Source organism: Monomorium pharaonis, chromosome 5 (genome assembly GCF_013373865.1).
Source record: "Monomorium pharaonis isolate MP-MQ-018 chromosome 5, ASM1337386v2, whole genome shotgun sequence".
Classification (NCBI taxonomy): Eukaryota; Metazoa; Arthropoda; class Insecta; order Hymenoptera; family Formicidae; genus Monomorium; species Monomorium pharaonis.
Window position 1 is genome coordinate 15,398,049 of NC_050471.1, and position 27,146 is coordinate 15,425,194.

The following is a 27,146-nucleotide window of genomic DNA, read 5'->3' on the forward strand; positions in this document are numbered from 1 at the left end:
AATAAATTTTAAAATATTTATAAATATTCATGATAATTTTTGTGCTATTTGGGATGTATATTATTATGCTGAAATACTAATACAAATGCAAAATCTGTCTTTGAACTTTATATTTTGTCGCTACTGTTCCCTTTTCATGTACAAAAATTGCCGCTATAATATTCTGCGACAAAATTCGTCACGTGATCCTTTTTATCGCTCAAACGGTCGATTTCAGCAGCACGTGAAAAGGCATCTTTATGCTATGCTTATGCAGCTTATGTTATTTTGTGTGTTATGGCCCTAAGAACACCCGCACAGACTTTTGCATAACGCATAACATAAATGCATAAGAAATTCGATTGGTTGAATTTCTTATGCACTTTGCTTATGGACCAATCAATTTGCTTATGCACACGGCGTCATTGGATGCTTTCAAGCTATGAAACATTGTGTTACTGTGTGACAGTGTTACACAATGTCGAATTGTAGCTGAAACGCTGTTTAGCTTTATTTTACCACCAGAAAGTAGACCAGTAATTACCAAAAGATGTGTGGTGTAAGTTAATGTTTAAAAAAAATTTTTTTTTTTAATAAGTATTTTCTAATGAGCCTTATTAAATAAGAGATACAGTGCTTTACAATGAATTATTTTATTTATTTAACATTTAGTTAATAATGAAAGCTGAAATAATATATGCACTGCACTATTTACAAATAAATTAAAAAAAAAATCCTTCCATTGCTGTAATTAAAAAATTATGTAATTATTAATTATTAAATTTATGTAAATTTTTAATTGTAATAGAATGTAATATTTAATATTAATAATTAACACGGTTAACGTGTGTGAAAGATAGTAATAATTAATAGTAAATTTATCAATATATATTAATTATTGTATTATGTACATTTATAATGGTAATAAATAATATAATAAAATACGCATTAAATATCTTCCATTATTTAGAAATCAATCTTTAATAAAATCGTGTTATTTATCTTTTTAATTTTTGTTTTTTATTAACAAAAAAATTTTATTAAAAACACTTCGGAATTATAATTACTCGAAAATGATATTTTTCAGAAATATTTAATGCAAATTATTAGAGCTATATTTCTTATTGGCTAGATTTTCAAGAGGTTTTAATAAATATTTCACGTTTTACAAAAATGATACTCGTTAGTTTTATTATCACAAGGCTTCACACGTGTGCGCGTTACATAGTTCGACGGCGAGACAAGACAAGATTGGGCCGGAGAGGGCAGATGAACCAATGTGCTCTCTGCTCCTTGGTCAGTAACCCGATTTTAGCCGAAGGCGCCTGATCGCTGATTCTTACATATCCCACGTCACGCGCTGCTGGACGGAACGCCGCCGCCACCATCCTCGCACAGCTCTTTCGCGCCGTCAACTTCAACGCGATAAACTAACTGCCTCAACACTACCGTCGTTTGAGCGTTTACGTTGTGAATCGAAGCTATATTTATTATCTCGCATAACTTCCGGAAACGATCTCTCGGCAGCGCTTTAGTGAGGAAGTCGGCTCGCTGCATCTCCGATGATACATACATTACCTTTATCTCATTGCTCTCGAATTTCTCGCATATATAGTGGTAACGTATGTCGATATGTTTTGTACGCTTGTGAAAAACAGAGTTGTTCACCAAGCGTATCGCGCTCTGATTATCGACGTACAATGTTAATTCGGGTTCACATGAATATCCTAAAAGTCGCTGATTAGCTTACGCAGCCATATGGCCTCTTTGGTCGCTGTCGCAGCAGCTACATATTCTGACTCGATTGTGCTAACACAACTAGCTTTTGTCTTTGAGAAGACCACGACACTGGCCCGTTTACCATACAGAATATATATCCCGTCGTCGACCTGCGAGTCTCGACGTCGTTCGCATAACCCGCGTCAGAAAAGCCTACGAGCTCTGTTCTGCTACCACCGCTTTTGTATTCTAATCCGTAATCTTTTGTTCCTTTTAGATAAGCAAAAATTCGCTTGACCGCTCGCCAGTGCTCGACACTGTGTTCGTTTAGAAATTTACTCACGGAATTCACGGCAAACGCTATGTCTGGACGAGACACCGCCGCCAGAAAGACTAAGAATCCGATTGCCTCGCGATACGGCACGATACTCAATGGCTTGTTATTCTCTTTAACTGGATACAAGGTTACGTGCGGATCGATTGGTACACTAGCCGGTTTTGCTTCTCGCATTCCGAATTTCTCTAGAATTTTCTCAACGTACGCAGTTTGATAAATCACGAGTGATTTGTTTTTTCAATTTCTCTCAATTTGCATCCCAACAAAACAGCTCGAGTCTCCGATTTTAATTTTAAATGCTTCGTGCAAATTATTCGTAATATAATTTAATGTAAATTCCGTTTCCGCCGCAACAAGATCGTCGTCTACAAAAAGAGCTAAATAAACGGTTTCGCCATTTACTTGTCCAACAAAAATACACTGATCGGCTTGACTGCACTTTAGATCGAATTGGCTTAAAATTTCAAGGAATTTCTTATTCCAACACCGAGATGCTTGCTTAAGCCCATACAGAAACTTATTCAATTTGCACACCATTTCGGTCCCTTCACTTCCCTCGACGGCCAGACCCTTCGGAATTTTCATGAAAATATCCTCCTCCAATTTGCCGTAGAGGGACGCTGTTTGGACATCAAATTACAGTAGTTCGAGATCCTTCTCGGTGACGGCTGCCAGAAATACACGGAGCGAGTCGTATCGCACGACCGGTGCAAATGTCTTTGTATAGTCGATTCCGCGTTGCTGCAGGAATCCTCGTGCACACAGCCTTGCCTTGAATCGCTGAATTCCTTTCACAAGATCCTCCTTGACTCAAAACACCCACTTGGAATCGATCGTCTTTGTTCCTGGTGTTTCAGCACGATTGTCCACGTTTTATTTGTGTCATGTGCCTGAAGCTCTTCGTCGATAGCGCGTGCCTACTGCGCGGCATTAACGCCTCGAGTAGCTTCCTCACACGAATTTGGCGACACATACTCGGCGACATCGACCTCGTATTCGTATCTGGACCTATGAATTGTTTCTCGTCTTCGCAAAACTCGCCCTTCGTCTTCTACAGGTCGCTCTTCTTTTTCTGCCGGTCACTCTTCTTTTGCCCAAGCTTCTCGACTTCCTTGAGCTTGATTTCCGATTACTCGTGGTTCTTCATGTTGCTGAGCTTCGCACTCTTTCGGAACTGCTTCGTTTTCTCGATCTTAAGTCTCGTCTTTCACCTTTTGAAGCGTTATCGTCTCGATTCCGTCTTCATCCTCACCGATTTCCACCTTGCCAATCTGCTCGTGAAATTTCACGTCTCGCGTGACGCTGACTTGCTTCGTCTCCGGATCATAAACGCGATAATTTACGGAATCACCCGTATCCGACTAGAATCATTTTTCGACCTTGCAAGTCGAACTTCTTCGTGAATTGCTTCGGCGTGTTTACATACGCCACTGAGCCAAAGATCCTTGGATGATTTATTGTCGGCTTCTTCCTTACCCACTTCTCGTACAGCATGGAAGATCCGCTCGACGACACGGTCCAACTTAACACGAACACGGCGGTGTCAATCGCCTCGGTCCATAGAGATAATGGAAGACTCTTGTGGATCATTGTTCGAGCGCTTTCGACAATCGTTCAGTTCTCCCTCTCCGCCTTGCCGTTTTACTGCGGCGTATACAGCGCTGTGTTCTCTTTCTTACTCTAAATTAGGCGAATAATAGTACCTCACAGGTAATGTGGAAAGCTATTGTTAAAATTGTAATTATATTTCATCAAAAATATATTATGATAACACATGTATTTTATATATGTAAAATAGTTTTATATACAAAACATATATTAATAATAAAATTATTAATATTCAATTATTTAATAAAAAAAAATATATTTAACAAGAGAAATATTTTAGGTACGACCCTTATGAAAAAAACTATTGAGATCTAATAGTAACTATTGGGCTTTCAATAGTAATTATTAGATTTGAATAGTACGTTAATAGTAACTTTTGACAGACTGACGAAGAATATACTTTTAGCGGTGTTGCTATACGACGAATAGTATACTATTAATCCAATAGTTTCATAAACTATAACTATTAAGGGAGTTACCACTGACAAATAGTATACTATTGATCCATTAGTTTCATAAAATATGACTACTGGTGGTGTTACTATTGACAAATAATATACTATTGGCCCAATAATTTCATAAATTCTGACTACTGGTGAGTGTTATTATTGACGAATGGTACACTATTGGACCATCAGTTTCATACAACTGTGACTACTACTGGTGTTATTATTGAGGAATAGTATGCTGTACAATGTTACTATTGATAATTAAAATACTAATGAAGCATTAATTTCAATAGAACTATTGAACAATGAAGATTCGATAATTATTAGAAAACGACAAGTTATATATTATATATATTATATAATATACGACGATAGTTATTATATTATTTTATTAATATTGGGTAATTAATCTATTCAGAAAAAGTACTAATACAATATTAAACGTGATATTATCAAAAAGAATTATTACACAGTATTCCCTGGTGGGAAAATTTTCTACAAAATTATAAAAAACAATATTCTATAATAAATTATTTTATTTCTTACATTTCTTATAATGTCCACTTTGTAAGATAATATATAATATATTCGATTTTTGGTTATTCATACGATTGGTGATTAGCATTAATTAGAAAAGATATATTAATATATTGATGAAATCTATTTGATAAAAAAACTTTATTTGCCAGATCGTTGACGAATGGTTATTTAGTTTAAAATTATTCAGTAATTATTTATTTTTACAAATACGTACGTTTACTGTACTTAAATTATTCATAATTATTCATTGAAAAACATTGATGTAAAAATGTATAATTGCTAAATAATTAATTTCGAACTAAATGGCAAAACCATTCTTCGACATCTACAGTCTGGCAAAAGTTATGATTAGGGCTATTACTCTTCAAGTCAATAATCTTTCAATAGTAACTATTCACATCTGAATAGTAACTATTAGTCAATAGCCTTGCGAATAGTTATCATTGGAGAGTTCTATTTAAGCCACTAATTCTCTAGTAGTAACTATTCACACTGTAACTGTCAATAGTTTCGTGAATAGTTACTATTGAATCTCAATAGTATTTTTTTTATAGGAAACTATTTGTTAATAGTTTTGTGAATAGTTACTATTGGAAAATATTATTTAGTCCTAAATAGTTTCCTCAGTAGTCCGCCCAAAAAACAACTGAAAATTTGCCAATAGTTTTTCTGAACACTTCTGAACAATCTTACTATTGGATCTCTATAATTTTTTTTCATAAGGGGACCCCCAGTATACTGCCCAAAAAGGACAACTAACGTCAAGCACTGTAATAGACCAAGTGATAGAATAATATTTAATATAATAAACTCTGCTTCCGCCGTTTTCCAATAGATGGCTGTAGCGGTAAGTGATGGTCAAAATAAATAGATCGTAGACATCATACAATAAGCTTAGGCATTTGTAAATATAACGCCAAAAAAATATTAGTCGATTTGTGTCTGCATCATAAAGTTATTCTCGATTGAAAATGTCAGCTCACGAGCCAAATTCTCGTCATTTGCGGAAGGTTATAATTTTTTGCTTCAATATAAAGAAATCTGCGACTGAGGCTTATCAAATGCTCTCAAATACGTATGGTAAGGCCGCTATTAGTGAAATAACGTGCCGAGAGTGGTTTCAACGCTTTAAAAACTGTGATTTTGAGGTCGAAAAGCGGCCACGGTCCCTTGGTGGGATCAGCTCGGCGTAGTGTATTATAAGCTACTAAAACCGACTGAAATTACAGACGATCGGTATCGAAAGCAATTGATGCGTTTGAGCCGAGCACTGAAAAACAAACGACCGCAATACAACGATAGACACGATAAAATAATTTTGCAGCACGACAATGCTCGACCCCATGTTGCAAAGCCCGTCAAAACATACTTAGAAACGAGGAAATGAGAAGTCCTACCCCACCCGCCGTATTCTCCGGACATTGCTCCCTCTGACTATCATTTGTTTCAATCAATGACACACGGCCTGGCTGACCAGCAGTGCTGGTCGTTTGACAAACATCAGTGGTGCAAGATTTAGTTCGCTAGCACCTCGGGTACTCTCGGGGCACCTCGGATGCTCTCGGAGCACCGAGTCGGCCGCATTCATGCCTCAAGTCTCGGGCCGGATCGGCCGTTCTCGCCGCTACTCGGATGTTAAAGAGAGAGACATCTTTCTTTTTTTCCCCAAAGCTTGCCACGAAAACGTGCGTTCGCGGCCAGCACGTTGATGCTTGACGAAAGGCACCTATGCTCTCCCCCCGTTCGTCTCCCGCTTATCTCAAGCGTCGAGATCGGCAAGCAGATTAATTGATCATCGATATCATTAATTATATTATTTATTATTATTTGTTATTTAATTTTTTCGTATTAATGTAATTTATTGTCTTTTGAAATTATAATAAAATTAATTTCAATAAAAATATGAATTAAGTAATAAAAATTTGTAATAATTTATTAAATACACAAATAAAAAGAGCTGACGAGTTAGCAAAAGATTAATAAAAAAAAAAAAAATATTATTAAGTGGTTTCCATGCCACCCACGAGGTGACACTAATAGCGCGTTAGGTTTTTTTACGTGGACCTTCGCCAGTAGCTCTATTATACCACATTTAATTTACTGAAATGTTTAACACATCCATTTATAGATGTGAAATCTAGCATACCAGACTAATTTTTAATTATTGCTTCACCTATTATTTATAGATGTGAAGTCTAGCTTACCAGACCTATTTTTAATTAATGCTTTAACACATCTATTATTTATAGATGTAAAGTCTAGCATACCAGACTGGTTTTTAATTATTGCTTAAACACACCTATTATTTATAGATCTGAAGTCTAGCTTACCAGACCTTTTTTTAATTAATGTTTTAACACATCTAGTATTTATAAATGTGAGGTCTAGCATATCAGACTAGTTTTTAATTAGTGCTTCAACACATCTATTATTTATAGTTGTAAAGATCTAGCCTACCAGACAAGTTTTTAATTGATTTAAAGTTTTATTAAAAAATTTTATAATTAACATTATATAGATAAAATTTATTGTATTAATTGTAATGATAATAATATATATACAATATATAAATAATAATAAAAGAATAGAAAAATAAATTAGAACATTTTTAAACATTATTATTGTATATTATTATAAGTAGAAGGTTGATGAATCTCATCATCATCATCATTATTATTATCACTATCTGCAGCATATAATCTTAAATGACATTTTGCTCTTTTAGAACATGTAAAATATAATTGAATAGATGACATTAAATCTATATGCTTCTCATTAATTTTTATATTTCGAGCATTTTTTTTTCTCGCTTTCAATGCTGATTTTATAACACAAGTAGCATTGACTACTTCAGACAAAAGTTTATTTCAATTTTTTGTTTTTAAGTCTGGTAGAAAGGAAAAGATTCTTTCTGAGTCGGCATTTAAATTTGGCAATGATCTAACAGCATTCAAAAAAGATTTTAAACTGGGAAATTGGTCACTGCGTTAAAAATTTTTTTTCCACATTTCATCCAAATTTAACATTGTAGAATTATTCTTTTCTACTTCTGTAAAATTTTGATGTAAAGCAAACCATTTTTTTCTTAATTCGTTATCATCAAACCCACTAAAAGTTTTAGCAATAAAAGAAACATCATTAAATGATGTTTGTCTATTAGAATCACGTGCTCTCTGCTTCAAAAACTTTTAATTTGGACAAGAATAGATTATTTATTGATAGTTTTTAGAAATTTCTTGAGCAGCAGTAAAATTGCAAACAGTTCTGTCGAACATTTGCGACTACATCTACGTATCCTTCTGTAATCAATCCATCAACATATTTTTCACATTCAGTTCCTAAATATATTTCGTTTAATGATTTTTGATGTTCTATATTTGAAAAATCAAAATTAATATTAACATAATTTAAAAACTTGTTTTTAAAAAAGGTTTACAAATCACAGTTAGAAACTGAAGTATTTTGGTTGTAATAGATGTATTCTTGTTTCTATTGCTTGAAAGAATGTATTAAACACATTGAAAAAATGTAAAATATGTTTAAAAAATAATAAGTATGCTTTTACATCAAATTTTTGTATTATATCTAATAAATATTCGGCAGTCTTTGTCTTTTTATTAATAAGTTTTCTGTAAAAAAATCTCGATAGAATCCCAATATTCCAAAAGTCTCTCAATACACAAATGCCGAGAAAGTCATCGTGTATCGGATAACTTTAGAATTTTGCGGTTTGTTTTCTGAAAACGTTCACAAAATTCTTGAAAAATAACAGATCGTTTGGGACTATTGTTAATAAAAGTTCTTATTTTTTTAATAAATTCTTAGCAATAGTTTGGAATCTTACTGTATGCAGCATGTGCAACTAACGCGGCGGAATGACATGAGCAAGACAATGTTAAAACATTTTTACAAATGTTCCCAAGCTTAGTTTTAAAAGATAAATTTTTGCCTGTCATTACGGATGCATTATCACATGATAAGGCAACAATGTTTAGAAATGGAATTTGTAGTTTATACATTACATTTCTGTATGCCTCAAATAACTTTTTGCGTTGCTATTTCTTGCACCAATATCAATTAATTTGACTAATTGCGAGCAAACATTTAATGTTTCAGGATCAACATACCGACTATAAAACGTCATCCATTTTTTACTAGTAATATCAGACATTTTATTAATAAAAATTGTAAATTTAGTATTTTGAAGAATGTTAACGGTACGATCGGTTTCAACTGGACATAATACGTTTAAAATTATTTTGTTACATTTAGTCCGACTCATACTCATGGCTTCTAATACTTTAGAATCTTTTCCTATTTGTTGGAAAAATAAAAGAATATTTTTTGCAGTTTGATGAGAAATATTTTTTTCGGCAATAAACGCAGCATATTTAATTTCTGCTTCTTTTTTTCGCTCATTAAACGACAAAAGTGACTCATTTGTAATGTTAATATCTTCGTCTGTTTTCTTTCTTTCTTTATTTATATCTGCAGCAATTTTTAAATGTGTTATGGAATCTGCATGACAATAAATGTGCCATAAACTAGCATCCATGTATTTTTTGCAAAATTCGCAAAAAAAAATGTTTTATCATGTGATGCTTCGCGTAACCATGGTTTAAATATTTCAATATCTAACCATTCTTGTCGGAATTTTTGTTTTGTCTCAGAAATACTTTTTTTACATCGTCATTTTTTAATAAAAAAAATGTAGTTTTTCGCAGATTTTTTTTGTGACATGTAGAATTTGCATGTCTTGAAAACGTATATTATAAGAAAAATTTTTCTTACATATAGTGCAATGAAAAAGGTTATCATTTAACGCTACTTTGTGTATCCAAAATTTATATTCATTGTCGCTAAGCCAAGCTTCCTGAAAACTTTGCTCATTTTTCTTCTCTAATGGTTCGCATATTTTGATAGACAATAAAAAAGAAACTAAACAAAGAATTAAAGAAAGGAAAAGAATTTAAAAAAAGAGACTAAATAACGGAAAAATATATAAAAGTTTCTTACTTATTCACAATTAAAACTTTCAACTTAAAACTTTCTCAAGGTAACGTTATTTATAAAATGTACTTACGTTCAAAACGTTAACGTTAACGTTATAAAAAAAATAATATTACAAAAACACCGTAAAATAAAATAACAACAAACATGATTTGTGCTCTTCGTGACAATAGTCAAACGACAAATGCGACTCACATAATTAAAAACCAGCCGCGCGACGCTCGGTGCAGCACATGTACGCAATTATCAATTGTTTATCATAACGGACGTTGCACTTCCTCTTTAAAGAGCTGCACAGGCAGCAGCAGCAGCAGCAGCCGCAGCTGCAACAGCCGCAGCCGCAGCAATCACGGCCAAAACGTAGAGTATTTTACATTATTCATTATTAATATAAAAAATTATTTTATTTTAATAACGTATTTATTTTTAGGAAAAAAAGAGGTGCCGGCCGCACGCGGCGAGCCCAGCGGGACTTTTGGGGTGCTGGCCGAGGGGGAAGCCGAGGCGGCGGCGTCGACGACCGAGATGGTGGCCGAGGTGGTAGCCCCACATATATTTACAGTTATAAATATTATTCCCTTTCTTAAAAATAAATATTATAAAAAATACTTCAAATCTTTTAAATATCTTTTTTATTCCTTTCATTATTCCTTTCCTTCATATAAATTAAATGTAGTATAATAGTGCTACTGGCGAAAGTCCACGTAAAAAAACCTAACGCGCTATTAGTGGCACATCATGGGAAGCCATTTAATAATTTATATTTTTTTCATTAATCTTTTGCTAACTTGTCAGCTCTTTTTTATTTGTGTATTTAATAAATTATTACAAATTTTTATTATTTAATTCATATTTTTATTGAAATTAATTTTAGTATAATTTAAAAAAGACAATAAATTACATTAATACTAAAAAATTAAATAACAAATAATAATAAATGATATAATTAATGATATCAATGATCAATTAATCTGCTTGACGACCGCGACGCTTGAGATGAGCGGGAGACAAACGGGGGAGAGGGAGCATAGGTGCCTTTGGTCAAGCATCAACGTGCTGAACGCCGCGAACGCACGTTTTCGTGCAGCTTTGGAGAAAAAGAGACGGATGTCTCTCTCTTTTTAATATCCAAGTAGGAGCAGACGCGGCGAGAACGACCGAGCCGGCCCGAAACCCGAGGCATGAACGCGGCTGACTCAGTGCTCCGAGAGTGCCACAAGAGTACCCGAGGTGCCACAAGAATACCCGAGGTGCTAGCGGATTAAATCTTGCACCACTTGCTGGTCTACTTCCGTTCTTATAAAGAAGTGAAAAGTTGGATCGATTCGTGGATCATCTCAAAAGATGACCAGTTTTTTCGATGCGGGATTCGTATACTGCCAGAAAGATGAGAGAAAGTAGTGGCCAACGATGGACAATACTTTGAATCGTAAATGTATAACCAGTTTTTCACAATAAAGCCTCGAAATTCGAAAAAAAAACGGCGGAAGCAAAGTTGTATATATCTAATATATAACACACAATTAAAAAGTACATTGTATTTTTTAATTTTTTAGGATGGCTCCACGCAAACATTCTGATACAAAAAAACATTTTGAAAATAAAAATTCGGTAAACAAAATATGTAAACATTGTAAGCAATTAATAAAAACTAGTGGTAATACCTCTAATTTAATGAAACATTTATTAAGAAAACATCCAGCAGTATTGTATGTATCTTCCAATACTTCAGATTAATCATCATCTTTCAGTCTTTTAACAAGTCAAAATTTAGTACAAGAAAATACAACAAAGAATATATTAAATTTTACGGTAAAACATTCAACATCAACTGATGAATCAATTACTAAAACGATAAAGTTGATGATAGCCTATGATTACAAACGATTTTCAATTGTAAATGACTTTGGCTTTCGGCAACTTTTATGTATACTTAAACCTGATTACAAAATATCAAATAATACTCATTTTAGAACTATTTTGACAAGAACTTATGAAACTCTTCAAAATAAATTGACGAAATGTCTTGAATTAATTCAGTTTGTTTCTTTAACGACGGATAATTGGACGAGTCAGTCTATGGACGTATATTTGTCTGTAACATGTCATTTTGTACATGAACATAAATTGAGAGCTGTCTTTAAATACAGAAATATTAAAAGATAGTCATACAAGTAAAGCAATAAAAGAAGCGTTAGAAAATATAATGTATCGATGAAATATAATAAACAAAGTCGTGGCAATAGTCACAGATAATTCATGCAATGATTAAAGCTTGTGATTTATTAAAAAAAAACACATGCCATGCTTTGCTCACACATTGCAGTTAGTTGTAACTGATTTACTCAAACAAAATCCGGAGTTAACAATTGTAATTGAAAAATGTAAAATGATTGTTGCACATTTTCGTCATAGTGCTTTGGCGACATCCATTCTAAAAAACGAATTTCGGAATGTTAAGAAACCGTATGTCAAATTTAAACAAGAGATAATAACTAGATGGGGTAACCTATATGAAATGTTGTATCGCATACCAAACGCTGGTGATGCTCTCACTTTGGCTTTAATTAAATCTGAGAAAAATCTAGAACCATTAAATTTGTCTGAACAGCGTATTATTCAGGATGTCATTTCGATTTTAACGCCAATAAATGATGCAACTAAAATAATATCTGGAAATAGTTATGTTTCAACAGCTTTAATTATTTCTGTAACATTGGGTATTGAAGAAACTCTTAAAAAATTAGAAATAAAAACAGAGGCAGGAAAAATTATGTTGAGAAATTTAAAGCAAGGTATAATTAATAGATTACTATAGATAATAAATACGAAACACGATCAATTTCAAAATGTGCAACTTTATTGAATCCCCGAGTCAAAAAATTAGGTTTCCGAAATATAGATAATGCTTCCCAGGCACAAATTTATTTACAAAATGAAATACGCTTAATTAACGCAACACCAGAAATGAAATTTTATATACTTCTTTATCATCTACATCAGCTACTGATATGGACAATATCTGTCAATCAGGACTTCTCGGATTTCTAGATAAACGTGTAAAAATGCCATGGCAATTCCAACAAGTGATGCAATAATTACTGTACATCAATATTTACAACACCTAATATCGATAAAAAAAAAATCCTCTTAATTTTTGGAAATCTAATACAAATTTTAATCCATTGCCTTCGCTAGCACATAAATATTTTTGTGTTCCGGTTACATCAGTTCCTTCCAAAGAAATTTTTTCAAAGGCCAGGGTCTATACTAAATAAAAGACAAAACCGTCTAAAGAGTTTAAAAGTTGATAAACTAATTAAAAAAAAAAATCAGTGGTTGCAAGAGGAACTATAAATATTATTTATTTCTTTTAAGTAAAAACACGTTTTCTTTGAATCTGTGATTCGTTAACAGATTGCCAATGACAAATACTAATTAATTTTTGTTTGTTTTTAAATTTTACGAAAAATCATTTACAATAAAAATTTTTTAGTAGAAATAAATAGCTGTAATGTCTTTTTTTATCTTCTTTATTTATTTAGATTCACGCCCAGTTTCAGGTAATAAAAATTTCCGGTAAATATCAATACAATATCGATATACCAGGTCTGTAAATATAAAATCGGAATTTGCCCATAGATGGCGCTAGCTGTCAATGTAGACACCGTCAAACCGCGTTATTGGCGCCATTTTCTTGTTTTGACATCTGATAAAGATTTTCAATTCAAAACAATACAAGTTTCATACAACAGCATAGTTTTTAATAGCGTTGAACATGTTGAATTTTGTGCCTGGAAACTACAATTTGCGGACAGCATTGATTTTCTGTTACCATTTAAAGAAAACTGCTGCAGAATCGCATCGAATGCTTGTCGAAGCTTACGGTAAGCATGCTCTTGGTAAATCACAATGCTTTGAGTGGTTTAAAAAATTCAAAAGTGGCGATTTTGACGTGAGAAACGAGTCATTTCTCCATCGAATTGTGACTGGCGATGAAAAGTGGATATATTTTGAGAATCCTAAGCGTAAAAGATCTGTGTTTGATGGGATCAGAAGTGATATATTGTGAACTGCTAAAACTTGGCGAAACCGTTAATACTGAACGCTACCGACAACAAATGATCGATTTGAATCAAGCTTTGCGTGAAAAACGATCAGAATATCAAAAAAGACAACACAAAGTGATTTTGCTTCATGATAATTCATCATCACACACAGCAAAACCGGTCAAGGAAATGATTGAGGCGTTTGGTTGGGAAATACTTTTGCATGCGGCTTACTCACCAGACTTGGCTGCATCCGATTATTACTTATTTGCATCGATGGGACACGCATTTGCTGAGCAGCGCTTCATCTTACAAAAATGTACGAAAATGGCTCGATGACTAGTTTGCCTCAAAAGAGAAACAGTTTTTTTGGCGTGGCATTCACAAATTGTCAGAAAAATGAGAAAAATGTATAGCTAGTGATGGACAATAGTTCAAATAAAATATCTTTTATCATTTTCATACAATAAACGTGTATTTTCTATACAAAAATTCTGGTTTCATATTTACATACCTGGTAGAAACTGGAAAAATAATAGTATTTTGGGAATTTTTTAAAAGAAAATAATACGTGTAAATGAAATCTGGTTATATTTATATAAGTATAAGTAGTAATGTGTACGTGTAAAAAACAAAGCCCATTATTTTTGTATCAACCAGTCTTTTTAAAGGCCTTATTATATTAAATCTGGAAGGCACAAAAATAAAGATATCGGACTTATTTTTTCCACATACACATTACGACGTATTTTTGGTTAAATAAAATCAAATTTTATTTTATATTATTTTCATATTCCATATTATTTTCTTTTAAAAATTCAAAAAATTTTTCGTTATTTTCCAGTTTTGTACAGTGTAAAAAGTTTAAAAAGTGATGACAACTTTTATGTGACTTAAAAAAGTCATTCTTTTTCAAAAATTGATTTATTTTACCATTATTTGTTTTCCTTCATACAAATCATACAACTCTCCTCTAAACTTTTTTTTAATGTTTTCTTCTCAAGTATCTCAATTTAAATGCCTCATTCTAAATATTGTGTGTGTGTGCGTGTGTGTGCGTGTGTGTGTGTGTGTGTGTGTGTGCGCGCGCGCGCCCATAATTTTTATACAATTAGTTTAAAATCTTAAGTACATATTATTTATTGATACATATACATATAATTTCTTTTTTTATAACATTTTTTATATAAATTATCTAGCATTAAAACTAATGTTCTAGCACTTAAATAGTTGCATTTTTTTAAACTCAATTATATTTATTAAATGTGTGTGCTAAATAAAAAAAAGAAGTACATAAAATGTAGTCTATATCAAGATCTAAAAATTGTACACAATTTGCAAAAACATAGTTATTCTTATAATAAAGATAATAACTACGAATAATTATAATGTTTTATGCTTTGAGAACTAAAATTTAAATTTTTGCAAGTGCTGATGTCCGCAGAGATTTTTGATCATAAATCCGGTAAAACTTACAAAATAAATTTTCTACAATTATATGTAAAAAAATTGTAAAATTGTGTAAAAGATAGAAATTATGCATTATTTTATAAAATTTTGATAATTAATACGTGTTAAGAAAAGATAATAGGGGAGATGAATATAAATTTTGGAAAAAATTAATATTGGTTTTTATATTTTTTCATAGTAACAAAATTTAAACAATATATTATATCGTTAAATTTTCTTAGAAATACATAAATCAAAAAAGCCCTAAGTTCAATCACGATTTAAGTTTTAAAATTCTCAAAGCATTTTTGTGCATGCTTTCAGTAAAATGTTAGTGATCATTGTAAAGTACGTTTTTATAAGCAAGATTTGGACCAATAGTTGCTATGTTATTTATAATAAATCTGCATAACATTTTTTATGTAAATAAAAATATATATTATATTTAATAAAAAACACCTTTGATTTACTTTACAGTTTTTTATTCACTTAAAAAAAAAGTACTTTTCAGTTTTTTGTTATAACCTGCAGCACATTTTTTAAATATGCTTCACCAAAGTTTTACCAAAAAGGAGATCCAAAAGAAGGAATATTATTTATATGTATGGAAAGATCATAATCAAATATAATTATATTAACTACCATCGATAATATGTAAAATACAAATTAGACAAATCTGAAAGTAACGTGTTATTAGAAATTCACTCTGTTAAGAAATCATGTAATTTTTAATAATTTTAACTATACTGTTATCAATATATTATTACAATTAAACTTATTATTTGCTCAAACAGCAAATTTTCAATAATATTGAATGATATAAAACGGATACAAATATAATTTGTGGAATGTAAATTAATTTACCATTATAACAATACTAACATTTTCTTCTATACATTATATTCAATACTGCTTTATCATCTTTTAGAATTTGTTAGAAATTACGAAAATTATGAATATATTATACATTTACATTTACATTTGGTAAATAAAAACGCTGTAGCATGTATAACAAATAGAATATAAAATTACAAATATAAAATTATGAAATTTTATATCTTGTGCTATTTTTTTGTGTTTCTCTCTTATTATTTAAAAATATTAACACAGAAGTATTTGTATAAATATACAAGATTAACGGCATCAAATATGTGTAACAATGTTACAAAAGTATAAATTTACCAATTTACCTGAAATTCTGACATCACTGTTATTAACAATTTATTGTTGAACACTTTTCCGCTTTAGCAACAGCAGCAGGTATAGTATCAGTAGTTTTAGACAATACACATTGTCCAAGTAATTCCGGACACGATACATCATTAGAAACGATGTTATGAATTTTTTTTAGTAAATCGTAATTGATGCGCTGTGTTATTACGGCATCATGCCTATGATTTTTGATAATTTATTAAAAACATCGCATTTAAGGCATAAATTTGAAAAAAGAGCATATTTGCTTACTTATATTCAGGATGTGAAGTGACTTCTTTTCTTAGCCAAGCGGCAGTTGTTAACAGTTCACCACAAGCTCGTTTCTGTATTAATTTTAGGTATCTTTGAATAGTGCAGTGTGTATCAGCGTCTACATTCATATTAGCTAGATACGAATTCACAAGTGGCACAAGACCAGGAAAAACACCATTCTAAAAATTTAAATAAAGAATAATAATAAAATTTATCATTTATAAATTCATATAACACAGAACATTGCTGAGAGATAACAATGCTGAATTTTTTTAAATGTTAAATATTTTTTTCATCGATTATTAATGTTGCTGCAATATAGTACAAACAACATTACACACACACATATACACACACGCGCGCGTGCACATTATTTAAAAATTAAAATAAATATGTACTTTTATTTTAAAAAATTAATTTTTAAGCATAGAAATGTATAAAAACTAATTTGTATTAAAAATTGATTTTTCGGATATTATTTTAATATTAATTTGATATTAACGTACCCCTATAGCATGAAATATTGCTGCAACGTTGCAGAAATACTGCAATAGTGCATAATATAACCAATAGTGCAAGAATATTGTAGCAATATTACAAATGTAATATTCCCTAGCAAATGTTGCACAATATTGCAGCAATACTATAAATGTAATATTCCTTAGCAGATGTTATGCAATATTGTAACAATATTACAAATGTAATATTCCCTAGCAGATATTGCACAATATTGTGGCAATATTATATTGCAGTCTTGCAAAATTTATTTCTTTATAATCCGTATTTCTTAATCTAGAGCTAACAATAAGTAATATTTTACATAGTTTTAAGGGACAAATAAAAAAATAGAGCAGGATATTTTTATTTTTAATTTTTATGTTAAGATTAGAACTAAAAGATGCATAAATTGTGCAACAAATTCTGTAATCACGGATAGCGTTGCGTCCCATACTAGATTGAGTGAAGCAAATCCAGAAGATGCTCACTCTGACTTATATACTACATCAATTAAACATGTGTGAACCATACATGCATGTATAATTTTAGCATATAAATTGATCAGGATGGACATTTTCTGGACTTGCTTCATGCTTGCTTAAATCTAGAATGGAACGATTCAATATCCGTGCGTGTATGTCAATTTAATTAATTACATCTTTTTAAATATTGTGCCGTAATGGTATGACAATAAATTCATTTTCCGTTTTTCGTATAATACACATCTATATTTCGTATAATACATACATATTATTTGATTAATAGTACAATACAGTAATTAATTGTCTTCTATGACTGTAAAAATAGACAGTATTACTATAGGAACATGGCGTTTCATATATACTACCGATAATGTTACACACATGTAATCTGCGTGCTCACTAATATTACTGCAAGTGCGACTCATAGATAAACGTCCATCTAAAAGTAGTATATGATTGGCCATCTTGCAATCTTTATGTCTCAAAAACTACTGCTTAAAATAAAAATTTAAAAATATACTTTTTACTTAATTTTTCAAGAATTTCCTCGCTATAACATTTTGAGTCGCGTTATACTCTGTATAACATGATGTTTTTATGTTTCGATAATTATATGATATCTTGCTCTTTTAAACATTCCATATGGCACAAAATCATTTTGTATGTTTCCGATACATATATTTAAAAATAAACTCTATATCCTGTCAAATAATGATTATTCTCAGATAGCACAAAAGTCCGAAAAATGTACCGTTCTAAATCGTTTAGACGTTTGGACATATTTGCGACTGTTTTCGAAATTTTATGCTGTCTAGGAATTAGTATCATGAAATATGAAAATAAATAACCACCTGCAACATTTCCTTCATATTGCATTAACGTTTTAGAAATATTACAGCAATCTTATAATATTGCTGAAATATTGTAGGAATATTGCACAATATTGTTGTGGAGCGGACATAGGAATATTGCTGCAATATTCCAATCTTGCAAAATAATATTTCTGCAATGTTGCAGCAATATTTCATGCTGTAGGAATAGTCATTTTAAGTTGACATCTTGCTTTTACTTAAAATGTAATGTATTGTAACTAAAAAAGTATTTTTCATAAAAGATAAAATACAAATTTAATTTAATATTTAACCCATTAAGGCCCAAGCGGACAGTTTTCTGTGATTTTTTTCAGTGGTATATTATACTATAAATTCAATCCTCAAAAAATTTCAAATCAACTTTTTTCTTAGGTAAAATTTCTTGAACTTTCAATATCCACCGTCAGAATTTCCCCAAAATGCGATCTAGACAATTTATGTTAATTTATTTGTAAAAAAACCTGATTTTTCACTGAAATTGGTTTTTTCAATCAATATTTACACATAGAAAATAGACGAGAATATCTTTGAAAAGAGAAAATCTTGCGTCCATGGACCATGAACTTTCAAATGTACATGTGAGTATATTTCAATTCAAGATGGCGACTTTAAAAACTTTAAAATTTATCTAACTCATATGGGCGCAGATGAGTTATAAGTTGTATTCTACAAATTAAATTTTCTTTCAATTTGAATTTATTTTCCTCGTATTTTCTATCTTTATAATATACACTCAGTCAAAACAAAAGCGGTACACCTAAAATTTGTCAAAAAATCACTAAACTTCCAATGACGATAACTACGCGAGTAATAAAGATAAAAAGGTTTCTAAAAAAAGAAATTAAAGCTTCAAATGTCTACTTAAAAAATTGATTTAATAAAATTTTGCATAATAATTTTTTTCAAAATGGCGTATGACAAAGCGAGAGCATGCAAAATTGAAAAATATTGGTCCGAGTTTGTGATCATGGCGTGAGGCAAATATCGCAACTTAATGGGATAAAAAGCATGCAATAGTACAGAGTTTTCCTTTCAAAATGCTTTTTTACTCGTCTCGATACGATGATTTTTCGCTGAGATATGCGCATTTTAAGTAAAAAACTGCCTTTTTATTCAAATGCGAAGATAGGGCGAGAGATGAATGGACGAACATTACGCAAGCTAAAATTCAAACTCTTATAAAGAGTATGCTTCGTCGCATGGAGGAAGTTATTCGTGCAAGAGGTGGTCATACACACTATTAATGCAATATTATCTCTCTCTTCTCTCCTTCTCTCTCTCTCTCTCTCTCTCTCTCTATTATCTCATCGCGAGACGAGAGAGAGAGAGGAAGATGAGAGACGCGAGAGTAAGGCGCTCAGGACTACAGAGAGGAATAGATTTACTATAAGACGAGGTGAGTACGATAGAGTATCGAAACGTAAGCGGAGATGCAGAGCGAGAGGAGAAGGATAGAGCGAGAGAGAAGCGAGCGAGGGAGAGAGAGAGAGAAGAGCATGAGAGAGATGAGGAGATAAGCGAGAAGAAACGTAGAGAGCGGACGAGAGAGTAAGAGAGAGAGAGCGGGTCGAGAGCGACCGAAAGAGAGGCTGGAGGAGAGACGAGAGAGAGAGGAAGAGAGAGAGAGAAGAGAGCGAAGAAGGAGGAGGAGGAGTAGAGAGAGAAGAAGAGAGAGAGAGAGAGAAGGAGAGAGAGAGAGAGAGAGAGAGAGGGCAGAGAAGAGACGAGAGTAGGACTACTCCCCGGGAAGCCTCAACGCATGCGCTCAAGTTCCAACTCAACTCCCCCACCTTTCGCATACAACGTAGCTCGCTTATCACTTGCATTAGCTGACCTTCATCCCCCGTAGCTCGCCACCTCCACGTACCAACGTCCAAGATATTTCTATTCGAGCTTCCACCAGATCCGTCGCTACTATGTGATAGCTTCCTTTTTATTGACCTTGCCCCTCTACGTTCGATCGCATTTCCTGCAGGCTCCGATTGATTTGTCTCCGAGCGGCTTTCAGAGTCATCTCCCCCCTCGTTGTTGGCTTTTCCCATCCGTTCCATAGCCCCGCCTTTCCGTGACGACCGCTACGCACTTCTAGTGTTCTCGGCTGTTAGAGGATAAAGACTTGCTGCGACTCGTGTCCTATTTCGACACAAGAATTCTACGAAGTGCATTCTGCCGGACGAGTAGAGATTGTGCAAAGTAAGAGTAATAGGAGAGAAGAGGAATGAGAGAGGGAGATGAGAGAGAGAAAGAGAAGGACAAGAGAGATAGAGAGGGATGGAGAGAGGGAGAGTAGAGAGGAGAGAGAGAGGACGAAGAGAGAGAGAGAGAGAAGGAGGAGAGGGTTCAGAGAGAGCACGCAAGAGGGAGAGAGAGACCGGAGTAGAGAGAGAGCGAGAGAGCGAGGAAGCAGAGAGAGAGAGAGAGCGAGCGAGAGAGAGCAGGAGAGAGAGAAGAGAGGAGAGAGAGAGCGGAGAAGGAGAGAGCGAGAGAGAGTGAGAGAGAGAGAGGAGCGAGTGAGAGCGAGATGAGCGAGAGAGAGAGAAGAGAGAGAGAGAGACGAGAGAGAGATGCGAGCGCGGAGAGAGAGAGAGATGAGAGCGAGAGAGCGAGATAGAGCGAGCGAGAGGAGAAGAGAGAGAGCAGCAGAGAGAGAGAGAGAGAGCGTAGAGAGAGAGAGAGAGCGCGAGAGCGAGAGAGAGAGAGAGCGAGAGACGAGAGAGAGAGAGGAGAAGAGAGCGAGGGAGCGAGAAGAGAGAGAGCGGAGAGAGAGCGAGAGCAGGAGAGAGAGAGAGAGAGAGAGAGAGAGAGAGAGAAGAGAGAGGAGAGAGAGCGAGGAAGTAGAGAGAGAAGAGCGCGCTGAGAGAGCGACGAGAGCCGAGAGCGAGAGAGAGCGAAGAAGAAGATCGCTTCTGGAGCTCTATATGCTCTTTCTCTCCTATCCTCTCTCTATCTATATTCATATCTCTCTCTCTCTCTCTCTCTCTCTCTCTCACGCATAGACTCACGCTTACACACCCTCGTGCTCACACACACACACACACACGCGCGCGCGCGCCCACACCCAAGGAAGGTTTGGAGTACAAAATACCTTGGAACTGACGAGCCACGGGGTCCTTATCCTTGAAGTAAACACACTCCCCCACACACGCACACACACACACACACAAAACGGCACTTTTCAGAGCCTCATGATGTGCAAATTCAGATAGTAAAACCTTTTAATAAGAAATAGTCAGATAAAAGTCGTCTATTTTTATTAGATATCGCAATTCCTGGAACTGATACAGCCTAATGAACTTTTTCTACGTGGTAAAATCGAATATCAAAATTCCCTAATGGAGAAGCTTCGTTCGCATAACTACTCAGATTTGCTTGTGTTAATGTGAGTCTGGAGTAGTAAAATTTCGTGGGAAGTCAGCTACGCAACACACATGCACATGTACGTCGAACGCTCACAATCCGGTTCCGAGGACGGTTTCGAGTTAAAAATAAAGACTAACCATAGTTGTTAGCGACACCCGGAATTTTTATTCTTGCAATAGTTAAAATTAGGCATTGTTAAAAATGCAAAATTGAATATCTCAGCACTTAATACAGCTAGCAAAGTTTTCCAAGAAGCATTTTCAAGATTCGAATTGCCACTTAAAAAAATTTTATATCACAGTTATGTCTGATATGTTTTTTCAAAATGGCGTAAGACAAAGCGAAAACACGCAAAATTGAAAAATATTGGTCCGATTTTGGCGACGATCCATGGCATGAGGCAAGTATCCCAACTTAATGGGATAAAAAGCATGCGATAGTACAGAGTTTTCCTTTCAAAATGCTTTTTTACTCGTCTCGATACGATGATTTTTCGCTGAGATATGCGCATTTGAATAAAAAGGCAGTTTTTTACTTAAAATGCGCATATCTCAGCGAAAAATCATTGTATCGAGACGAGTAAAAGAGCATTTTGAAAGGAAAACTCTGTACTATCGCATGCTTTTTATCCCATTAAGTTGCGATACTTGCCTCACGCCATGGATCGTCACAAACTCGGACCAATATTTTTCAATTTCGCATGCTCTCGCTTTGTCATACGCCATTTTGAAAAAAATTATAACGCAAAATTTTACTAAATCAATTCTTAAAGTAGACATTTGAAGCTTTAATTTCTTTTTTTTAGAAACCTTTCTATCTTTATTACTCGCGTAGTTATCGTCATTGAAAGTTTAGTGATTTTTTGACAAATTTTAGGTGTACCGCTTTTTTTTCGAGTAAGTGTATATTCAAAAACTAAACATATTACAATAAATATAAAAAATATACAAAAACTAAAAAATAAAAAATGGAAAAAAGTAAAAAACTAAAGACTTTCTATTTACGTTCACCTCCAAGTAGTGAGAGCTGGGGAACAGCAATTTCTTGACGGCTGAGAAACGTATCATGATTCACACATTTTATTTCGTATAATGAACATATTTTGTAGAAACGGTTCAGTATAAATATAGAAGAGTTTTTTCCGAACAAAAATAAGTATCATAATTCTCCATAAACCTTCACAAATAAAATTTATCGCAGCTTTAAAAATTTCTTGCTGATTACACTGCAATATTCAATCCACTTTCTTCAATTCAACAATTCCGATGTCATATTCATTGTTGTGCCCCTTAGTAGAATGAGGGACACAGTAGTTGGGATCGTCTGTCGGTACTCCTCGGGTCAGGTTTCGTGAGAGATGAGCCAGTAGATTTTGAACACAGTATATATTCGTTTACTAAGTTACACTGAATTGTATTGAAATACCCGTGACAAAGTATCGTGTTGTGCGACATACGTTCGTCGCTGTACGCTATTCGATTGAGTCTGCTCGTTGTCTGTACCTCGGTGTTTATATATACCGATTTTTGGTGTATAACCGGGGAGGATACTTCCGGTCACTGGCCTTTGGTCAATGCTCTTGCTTAGTCAGCAATTGCTAGCTATGCAGATTCCACCCCAAAATCAGAAGATTTTTGGTGTTGTTTATTAAGCAACCGGGTGCATTGCCCGGTGCGACGCCCGGTATGTAGGCCGGGCGATGTCCGCGCGCGACGTGTCATTTGACACCTTATATCGCTTGCGACATTTCTTGTGTAAGTGCATCACACTCATAACATCGTAATCAGCGACCCCCAAAAATTCCGTAGAGTGATTTTTAGCGAATTTGAGAGATTTCGAAATTTTTCTGCCGCCATATTTGATCCGCCTTTTGAGTTCAAATATTTTGATGTCAGATTCGTATTTAGCAACCCAAAAAACCCTCATAAAGTAATTTTAATTAAATATGATTGACTTCAAACGTTTTCGACCGTTATATTAGATCCATCATCTTGAATATTTTTGGACGCCAGGAAGTCGATTCTGCATTTCTAAAAAGTGAAAATATGCAAAGTGAGCAGCATTGTTTCAACTAATTAGTGTATATTTTTAGAATTAACAATATACACCAATCATTGCTGCTCACTTTTCACATTTTTACTTCTTTAGAAATACAGAATTCGTAATCCAGATTCGTAATCAGCGACGTAAAAAAAACCCATATAGTGATTTTCAATAAAGAACCACGCACACAAACATTGCAAATCTGAGCACTGGTCGAATTTCTCCAAACGTCCTTATAGCCCCAAACCTCCAAGACGTCATGAAAAAGAGTTATGAGGTATGGAAGCGACGGAATATAAGTAGTCAAGTATACATGTTTTTATACTTGATATGTCAAATTCGAGGGGATCTATTATGATAACTAATGGGACAAAACTTCTCAAACTTGGAAAGGACTATCTGACAGCCTGGCTCAATCTTGGATATAAAGTCCAACTAGGGTTTGGTAAGGCACAGTAAGGGCCAGGTTTTTATAATGGAAACCTGGATTCATCACAGAATTAGATTCTGTGACTAGGAATATATTCAGATATGATACTAACGTTTCATAACTGACCCAACCAATTAAAGCAAGATCCGGTGTAGATTTAACCGGTTAAGGCAAGATCCAGTATGGATCTGACCAGTTAGGACAAGATCTAGTTATAGTGGACTATTACCTGTCAAACAGGTACATTACGTATTTTAGTTCCAAGGGAAGCTGTGAGCAGAGGAGTACCCCATCCTGGAGCCCCTACTGTAAAATATCGCCTATGATAGCATCTTGCGTGTGGAGCAACAAATGCGTAATCGTCGGATACGCGGACGATATCTCCCTCTTGCTGTATGCGGCTGACGACCTCGACGTAGCATGTGCCAGAACGGATGCCTCAATCGCAAGAGGAAAAACTCGATTAGGCTGGAGGTAGCCCCCGACGAGACAAAGGTGGCGCTTTTCTACCACGCAAGTGTGGACTGTGGCTCGGTCGTGGATCACGGTTGATAGATCCATGATCCGTGCAACTTTATCCATTAAATATCTGAGGATAATTCTGGACTCGAGGTAGTCCTTTAGGGAGCACATAGAAGCCGTGACGGCGGGCAAAGTTGCCTAGCCCTGAGAAGGCTGATGTCCAATCTGCGTGGACCATGCAAGACCAAAAGAAGGCTATACGTGCGCACGGTGAAATCTTGCATCTTACATGCCAGCCTTATATGGGTGGAAAACCTCTTCGCGTATAAAAAGTGGCTGCATTCTATGAGAGCCCTACAGCAATCCCTGGCGTAAAGAGTGATTTTTGCCTATAGGACAGTGTCCTATGACGCAGCGACCCTGCTCGCCTGGATGCCCCCACTGCTGCTAGAGGCGGATAGAAGAAGGAGGGTACATAGCAAAGTAAATGACCTTAGAAAGATGGAAATTTAGACCCGAGAGAAGGAGCACGAGATCAGGAGAGATGAGGAGAATCTGCTCCGCCGCCAGTGGAATCTCTACATGCCCCTTTGCAGGGGCAACGCGTTTGGCAAGTACTCCCTAGAAGATACAACTGCACCTAAACAAATAGTTGGATAGACGACATGGACAACTGTCCTACCGGATAACGCAGATCATCACGGGACACTGAGTCTTTGTCAAATTCCTCCACAAGATAGGTAGGGTACACGACCTCCGGTTCTGCGACTCAAAGGTGGACGACACCGATCATACCCTCCGTGGCTGCCCAAAATGGGACCCGCAGAGGTCAACGCTCATTCAATCCATCGGCGAGAATCTCGCTTTGGTTGCGGTGATTGGCCAAATCGTCGAGTCGGAGAAGTGGAAGGCCTTCCAAATCTTCGCGGAGGAAGTAATGAAGAAGAAGGAAAACGCAAAGAGGGAACGAGAGACTTCGCCCTTTAAGACACAGATAGTAGGGGCGGGAGGCGGCGGAAATTCGGGGTGGACGAACTACCCCCCCCCCCTGACCCGCTCCCTCTTCTCCATAAAAGAAAGTAACATAAGAAAAAAAAACAATCCCACATAGCTAACTCCGGTCTACTACCACTAATATGTGCAAGAAGAGAGGTGCCCTGAGCAGAAATGCGCAAAAGTACGGTGCGTATTTTTGTTGAGAAATAACTATGTCAGATAAGTCATAATTTACAATCAACATAATTTACGTACTTTTGCGCATTTCTGCCCATGGCACCCCTACCGGCAAGATAGGTGCGGGAGAGAAGGCCGAAGACCCCCTTGTACCCCCGTGTGTGGCCACAGCATGTGTCGTATCGTATTTATTAAACTTTTTTTGTTAATAAGTTTCTGTTAATAAGTGTATATAACTCGTAAACTAAGACCGAGCGGTAACATGTATAGGGAAAAGTTGTTCAAAATAATGACTCTGACAACATATTTAAAAGTCATCAAAATCGGTGAAAAATTGCTAATGTAAATAATTAGCAAAATTTGACCGGTGCCCAGATTTCCAATGTCTCTGTGTGTGGTCCTTTGATTGACTTCAAACATTTCCGACCGCCATTTTGGATCCGCCATCTCGAATTCGAATGTTTTGATGCCAGATCCCGTAATCAGCGACCCAAAAACCCTCATATAATTTTCAGTAAATTTGATTGACTTCAAACATTTTCGACCATGATATTGAATCCGCCATTTTGAATTTAACATGTCTGATCACAGAATCGCAATCAAAGACCCAAAAAACTTCTAAAAACCAATTTGGATAATAAAGCGATTGAAAATAATATTTACATACAAAAAAATAGAAAATTTCATAGATATTTCCTCTTCTAACCACCGTATTAGATGACGCAATCTTGAATTCAAATATACTCATACAGGGTGACCTCTCCTTTTGGACACGACTCGATTGGACACAGCACGATTGGACACCGCATTATTGGACACCGTACGATTGAAAACCGCATTAATGAACACTGCACAGTCTTCTGGTGAAAAATATTAATATATCATATGACAGATTATCTAACCTTAGAAATATTTGACAAAAAAAGCGTTGCTCTGTAAAAACAAATGTAAATTTCAAACGTCTATATACGTATTTTTACGAGCATTTCGTTTTGCGTGGAAAGCCGCAAACCCATGTAGTGCAGAGAATGCGCGCGCGCGCACACACAACGTGCAAAGAGGGGGGGCCTTCGGCCCCTCTCCCGCACGCACTCCGTCCAAGTCGCTAACCCATGTAAATTGTATTGGAAATCTGCAAACACACGTGAATGTGTGTGTGTGTGTGTGTCCAATCGTACGGTGTCCAATTGTTACGTGTCCAAACGTATACTCCCCTCAC

The 27,146-nt window shown here is 34.7% G+C and overlaps 1 protein-coding gene across 7 annotated transcripts in view; it reads right to left on the bottom strand.

The window, feature by feature from the left end:
- Positions 1-1,142: 1,142 nt before the first annotated feature.
- LOC105838958 (glutamate--cysteine ligase) overlaps positions 1,143-27,146 on the bottom strand; it is a 109,454-nt gene continuing 83,450 nt past the window's right edge. For 2 of the 7 annotated variants that reach the window (XM_012684921.3, XM_028194327.2), the window contains 2 exons: positions 16,605-16,786; positions 16,354-16,531 (listed from right to left, as the gene is read on the bottom strand). In XM_012684921.3, coding sequence (XP_012540375.1) covers positions 16,354-16,531; positions 16,605-16,786 — 360 coding nt within the window. Of the gene's footprint in view, positions 3,759-11,190; positions 14,040-14,144; positions 16,532-16,604; positions 16,787-27,146 lie in introns of those variants that run through there. The other 5 variants (XR_004963381.1, XR_004963380.1, XM_012684920.3 and 2 more) reach the window with 5 other exon arrangements.